This window comes from Opisthorchis viverrini (genome assembly GCF_000715545.1).
Source record: "Opisthorchis viverrini unplaced genomic scaffold opera_v5_70, whole genome shotgun sequence".
Classification (NCBI taxonomy): Eukaryota; Metazoa; Platyhelminthes; class Trematoda; order Opisthorchiida; family Opisthorchiidae; genus Opisthorchis; species Opisthorchis viverrini.
In genome coordinates this window covers 884,941-892,339 of record NW_008751726.1, presented here as the reverse complement: position 1 = coordinate 892,339, position 7,399 = coordinate 884,941, and the positions used below count along the sequence as shown (strand labels likewise).

General features: G+C 43.1%; 1 protein-coding gene across 1 annotated transcript in view; it reads left to right on the top strand.

Annotated features, from left to right (window-relative positions):
* T265_04329 (hypothetical protein) overlaps nucleotides 1–7,399 on the top strand; it is a gene marked incomplete at both ends in the record, with an annotated part of 37,786 nt that overhangs the window by 13,481 nt on the left and 16,906 nt on the right. The window contains one exon of the mRNA XM_009169038.1: nucleotides 3,214–3,382. Coding sequence (XP_009167302.1) covers nucleotides 3,217–3,382 — 166 coding nt within the window. The remainder of the gene's footprint in view (nucleotides 1–3,213; nucleotides 3,383–7,399) is intronic.

Below are 7,399 nucleotides of genomic sequence, written 5' to 3'. Positions count from 1 at the left end.
GTGTTTCAAACATACTCTAATTCGGCAAAATATCCGTAATAGAGGAACCTCTGAGGGATGTCAAATGACTGTTCTAAGTAAACCAGTTGAATCATGATTCGCTATCAGAAACTCCGATACCCACTAAAAACATCTGTTGAGTTCTCGGCGTTCGCAACACAGAGACCGTACTGTGCGTGCCCTTGGAACACTCGAACACTAATAGACAACCCTGTGACAAGTGCTTACAATGTCTGCACTGAAACACAGCCTTGTGCGCTTTCTTACGAGTCCATAAATAACGTATGCACCAGGCACACTGTGACAAGGCCTGCTGAAAATCACTGGAGCGATGTTGACTGTTCTGAGGAACGTATGGCAGCTGCGTGTCTGTTTGGAGAACCCTAACAATGCTCGATGGTCTCACTACCTGCGCGAATGAGGTACAGACCACACGATTGATGCGTCCGTGATTGTTACAAGGCCGGTGCTGACAGCCGTCAGACTGAGGCCACTGAAAACGGAAGAAACAGCTGCGACATTGTCGAGCTCCTAAGATTAACCGGTTTCATCTGACACAGTGTGACAGAATACAGGTAGTGATGCTGAATGGGTGGCGCGGTTATAGTGGCAATGAGGATGCTCACTGCTTGAATACAAAATGTCGATGAGTAGTGGCCTGTAACAGAAAGGCATGTTTTCGGACTCATGGCAAAATACCGATTCATTGGCAAGGTTGACAACTCGCACAGCGTACTTCACGCTTTTTCCGCGTGAGCTGCCCCACGACGCATACTGGAATTTCGAAAGTAGTATGCGGAAAACTTCAATCTGAAGTAGAAGATCATTGCGAAAACTCCAATTTTGACAATTGGCCAATCTGTATTAATTGTATTGCATCAGTGTGGTGTTTTGGCGTATTTTGTGTGCTGATTTTTAGACTATGGAGACATTTTTTAGCTCGAGATAGCTGAATGATTAATACGCAAACTCACTGACCGGAAGGTCAGCGGTTCGAGCCCAACGTGTGATCGTTCTAGGCTTGGGTAACTTGGCAGTTCCTCAGCCCTCATTCTCCTTTCGGGTGGCATGGCAGCTATGCGCCGAAAGGGTGTTACAGCTGAATGGTTATTTATTGCCAGCCTGCAAACCAACTGGCCAGCCCACAGCGTAAGTACCCCTTATCCTTGTTCACAAAACAACCCCAGGTAGACGTTGCATCTACCCTGGTCCAGGCGATCCGGTTGTTTATTGTATGCCTCGCATCTATAGCACAACTCGTCAGTTAATAATGATGAGGAATGGGAGGGAGCACTGGTATCATGATAATGCACTGTGCATGCCAAGTGTGGACCAGTTGCTGTTACCGTTTGGTTTAATGAAGTAGTTTGAGGCCCTCCGTAGTTCCTCAGCATGCAGCGTGGTTTTATACGAGTTCTTAGTACATCAAATCGACATCGATAATAATAATTCAGTGGACGGAGTTCCGTTGGATGATGTGTTCAAATTTGAGTTTCCTCATTTTTAAGGTGAAAAAATTGAAAAAGGCAGCCATATTGGTGTTCCGTACCCCATAGTCAATATGGAGCCTGAACCCACCATGTGCTCGGTTTTTGCATTTAAATGTGATTTAGGTTATTTTGTTGGAAATTTCGCCCAGCTTGGAGACTGACTCAGGAGTAAACTGTGCCGATGACAATGCATCCTTGGTTGAACACAAACAACTCGGTGGATGGTCATCTATTGCTAAGTTCATTTCCAGCTACTGGAAAGTGTGCTATTAGCAATCAAGTGAAAACTAACCAGGACTTAATGCACCCATTGTAACTAACTGCAGTCCCTGCTCTAGTGTCTTGGTGTCGGAAAAAGATTCGCTAATAGGGAATACATCACCTTTCTTGTGAAAAAACGAGTGCAAAATTGACAAGGGACCTCGCGGTATTCAAAGTGCGCTTTTGATCTTGATCCAGGCTGTCTCATCGGCGTTGCGCGAACATCTATCATCGATTACGTTACTGTAAAATGCTTGAATACTCGTCGACCGTTTCTGAATTGGTCGACTGCTCAAGCGTTCAGTCTGAAGCTAGCTTTTCTGTCCTGAATGCTCGACAGCTTCCGTACTGCGATTTTGGTGGGGTTTGAGTGTCTCAGTAGTTTTCGGGCATTGTGAGACTATTTTCCGGAACTATTCTGAAACCCTCCTGACAGCGCCTAACTTCATTGTGAAAATAACATTACGTCCTGCAACGTGCGCGGTCGTCAAACTTGAATGCGTTATGACGTTCTTTCAACTTCTCCCAAAACACTTTAGATCTTAGTCTCAAGACTTAATATTCGCATCGATAAATTCAGCACTCAGACGTTTACGAAAAATGTCATTCACTGCTTGGATTGAAATCATCATCCCCATCAACCATACGTGAAATATTTAGAAACTACCTTGTGTTTTGCGGACATCGGCTTGAGTCACTTATACCTCCAAGCGTAATGACCAATTTATAAAAGGGCTTGTAAAAACACCCTAATAGACCTTGCGTGACACTTCTGTTCTAATAAACCATTCACAAAGTTAATAAGTACTTCCTTTATGCTACCAACAAGCACTTTTGAGCCCAGAGGCCACCAGTGAACTTGACAAGTCGGCAGACCACAGGATGATCGAAAGTGCATCGGGTTTGACAAAAATCTGTCCTCGAATGCCATCATACTGTCGGACACTTCGCATTGGTGTGTTCGGAGGAAAGCTTGTGCCTTTATGTAATTCGGCGTCTGAGCTTCTGATACTCAGTCGACACTCTGAATACCAAGCACAAATATCGTTGGTTTTGGTACGAAGCCGATCTACCGCCGAGCTCATCATGATCACCGTGGCTCTCTTTTCATTCTGGTGAATTTTTTGTTTGCCATGATACCATTAATTCATGATCAAAGACTGTGTCCGATTCTCTCAACCGTGTTACTTTTGGTGCAGTTCGCATTTTATAAAAGGTACATTTATGACCTTTCGAGATCTTGTGGGTTTAAAGGAAGATTCCTTATGTCTTAGACTTATCGAAGTCAAGAGAAACTGACGTTTGGAAGACCAAACAACTCACATTTACTGCACTCATTTATGCAATGTGGGCATCATGTTACTTTTGTTTGTTTGGTTTTCATTTTGGCAAACCTTATTTTTATTGCTTTTAAGCACCTAGAATTTCATTTTCCTCCCTCTCAACCGTCACTTCATTCTAGAGCATGATTTCAAACGTTTCTGGTCCAATCCCTACCCACGAGGTCTACTTCGATGCGCCAATCCTTCACGAACAACAAAAGCTTCTGAATCCCTTCGAGCACCTTGGCATCCTTCAGTGGGAATCAAACACGTCTTCTGTACATTCTAATCGACCAGTTACAGCCTCGGGTTTGTTGCTTGACTAAATCGCCATGAATAATATCATTCTGAATCCACGCAAGATGACTATATCTGCCGTAGTTACATGCAATGGTGGTATGCTAACTAGGGCAAGAGACGCATCCTGATCATACATACAATGTCACTCAGTTTCTTGGCATGAGTCTATTCAGGGGCTTGAGTCGATAGCAGGTTATTATTCACGCAGACAAGAAATAGCGTAGCACCTTTAGTTACTCACCAGTGAGGTCCTTTACTGCTTCCGTCCTTTGGTAGCCTTTGTTATAAGCACCCAGCTCGAGTCCTATCTTCTTTGGCATTACTTGGCAATTTATATCCTCGGCTGTATGGGGCTCCGAGGATCCAGTCCGAGAGTTAAACGTGTTACTACGCTGTGCAACAACTGCACCACTCCGGTAGTGGACACTAGGCGCACCCTAAACATCAGGTCCGTATAGGCTAACAGATTCCCCCTCGAGATATGTTTTCCGTTAGCTGGATGCACCACAGAATGAGGAAAAATGTATTCAAGTGTTGAAGGCTTTTTTTCTATCAATAATAATCGACGCCAATTTTTCGTCACCTACTTAAAACCTTCAAGATAACTGAATCGTCCCAGTTGTTCTGTGTGACTGACCCGATAAGATTCCGTCATCTGGATTGAAAATTGCTTGTCAGCGAACTCTTAATCCTTTTGGGTTTGCATTGTTCATCACCAACTGAAAGTTTGATTTTGCGGTTGACCTTCTGGTTGGTTTTTTCATCCCCATATCGCCATGGCATAACTCTCAGGCCTTTTTACCGAGTAGTTGGCTACTAGTATCGCCATGGCATAACTCTCAGGCCTTTTACTCTTTACCGAGTAGTTGGCTACTAAGAAGTAGCTAAGAAGAGCTAAGCACGGCTTCGGGGGGATAGAACTGAACCACCTGTTACACGCTGTTATGTCGTGTAATTTCTGCTGCTCTCACCCAAAGTAGTGCATCGGAGAATGTCTCAGTGTGATCTCTGTGTCCACAAGAGTTGCCTTCATGTTCCCACTGTGATGGTTTATCAGAAACACTCCATCTGCAACATCTTTTGCAAATGAACCAGGTGTGCCTATCGCTTATAGAGTTGAGCAACCTATTCCGATGCTTCACCACGGGTTACTGTTGGACTCTCTTTGACTTGATTACACATTACCTCTGCGTTCTGCGTTGGTTGGTAGTATGAAGAGACTTGAAAATTCTAGTTGAGACGTTGTCCTGAAAATGATGTGGATCCGTGGTAACGGGCCGAGGAGCACTTTACAGCTGTTTCATCCTAGGGTGATTCGGAACCGAGGGAGGAGCACTTTACAGCTGTTTCATCCTTATTGTGTGAATCTCATGAATCTCTAGGGTGATTCGGACTCATGATCTCCAGGCTAGTAGCTGAAGACTAAACCGTCCGGCCATGATTGATTTCACCCGTACTTCGACCGAATGCGGCTGATGAGGCGTAGGGTGACTTGTACACACTGAAACTGCATATTGAATGTAACGAAACAAAAAAATTTAAAAACAACGCACAATAAGTCGATGTTTATCTTATTCTCAATAAATACAGTAGTTTGCTGGTATATCCGAAGGCTTCATCCTACAGAAAACTCATTTTTGGTTCTGAACACAGCAGGTATTCATGCCAGGAGTACAAGACAGTTGATTTGTTCTGAGGTCATCGTCTTATAACTGGAAGCCATAGAAACATATGATCGACTAGTTCACGTCCACCTAGTGAATTCCAAGAGGAACGAAAGTCCTCACGTAGCTGAGCTTTTTTGAATTCGACCACACGTTTACTATAGGTAGAAGCTAACACAGCTCGCTGTGTAGGCTATTTCGTATGTTTTGTTTACGGATGCATGCTTCTACCGAACATCCAATTCATTCGTTTTATAAAGGGCTTAATTACCATCTTACACCTGGCCAAACATAACAGTGTCACTAAAACTTTATCATTCATGCAAAAAGATCTTAGCCACCCCTTTCACGGGAAGTCCGCTCTATCGCCGCAAAGTCCGAAGTGAGTAATACCAACCTTCCTAGCAACATAGATGCCGTCCTTCTTCCTTATATTTTTGGTGAATTAGAGTCCATAGGTGACGATTAACCGAAAAAAATACGTCGTCTTTTTGGCGATCTCGCTTACCTTCGTTTCTCAAAAGGCAAAGTGCGAAGTGTCTCCAATCCAACTTTAAAACCATTGAACTCAGTAAGCCAGAGGGAACCTGTCTGTATGCCATTGCTGTATGCTCAACCATAGACTGAACAGTTTGGGGGGATACACCATTCAATATGTGACAGTTTATCTGTCCTCGCAATTCACTAGATCAATGTACATCGAAACGCTGCTGTTTGTGCACGTGCTTACCAATTCATTTCAATCGTGCTTGCTTTGATTCTTTAGCATTCGTTGGAAAAGATCACATAAGAGAAAATATTCGCCGAATCAGAGACTATCAGAGGTATGGCGCGCGGAGACATTTGCGGGGCCCTATTCAGCATTTGAGAATGCATTACTCTCCACGTCCCTCCTCGGCTGGTTCCAAATCTTCTCAGCACTCGCAAAAGAAAAGGCTGAAGGTGACCAGAGTTGTTGTTTACTGCCCTATTTTTTGTTAGTGTTGTGTAAAGTCTTGCGTGTGGACAATAGACTATGCTGTATACTTGTTACTCACCTATTCCTATTCATATCCAGCATACCATCCATAATATAACTAGCCCAGTAATTCCCAATCTACCCCTTAACACCGTAGGTAGCTCGTTAAATCAGAATATGGGTATCTGTGTGACAGTAAACACTCGTTTGTAAACTCAGAAGACTCAGCAAGGCTCCAATTCTCTTATACTTTCTTCGTGTACGCAGATGATTTTTAAATCTCCAAGTACGTTCACTTTTGTGTTCAATTACGAAATAAGGTTGGTAGAAATTTGAGAACTAGGTTTACCTAATGACCGCGTAACCTGTATTGGACTGTCTCGAGTTCTTACCGACCCTACAATTAGTGTCATGTGAAGGGGTTGGGTACGTTTGGTGTTACTGTTCATTATCAGACTGCATCTAACGAGAGTCGCAACACGAATGGAAGTACGTCATTTGTAGTGTCCATTCTAAACACAGTACTGAATAGTATCTAGCATAGTATGTAGTATACATAATATATGTTAAATAGCACATCGTTTATAGTGCACGCTGCTGTTTAGTTTGCAGTGTGCATAATATGTAGTATACGACCGTGACTGCATGCAGTATGGGGTATATAGTGTTTGCATATATTCAGTGTAGACAACTTGACCGCAAGTGGCAGCCAGTCAGTTTTTATCTTGAATGGACCCTACCGGGTGTGCATGGTACAAGGGCATTGAATCAATCTTTCCGTCCTTAAAACGGTCATTCTGTCTGCAGTCTGGAATCTTTGCCACTAGGGACCTATGTAGATCCCCATATAGTGGAGTTTTGTCGGTCTTCTCATGCTACTCATAGCTTTGAAGTAGCTTAGGTTTTCCAATGCATAGATTGCCCACTGGCGACCCAAACCAATAGGGGAAATCAGTTTTGGAAACTTCTAAGATGTGGACTTGCTAATAAGTGGGTGGACATTTTAAGGATAATATATGCTTGAGAATCGCATTCGGCACTCTCATGTCCCAGTCTTCAAAACGTATTTCATCAGAAGCTCCGAAAAATTCTGAGGATTCATTCAATCATCTCCAGGATTTTGTTTACACGTCTTTCATCCAACGTGTCGTAACGACGTTAATTCATTACTTTGTCCCGATAGTGGTATTTCTAGTTTAAGCATCAGCCGCAACAAGAAAAATGTTTACACGGAAGAAATTGTCGAAAAATGGGTCTGGCATATTTATAGCGTGAACAAGCACTCAATCTCAAATAAAACCTTTAAATGGCACAATCAAGCGAACTGTTTTCTGCTAAGGAACATGAACCATATCTCTCATAGTTTGTTTCTCTTGAACAGTTTAACGAGTACCACATTCGAAG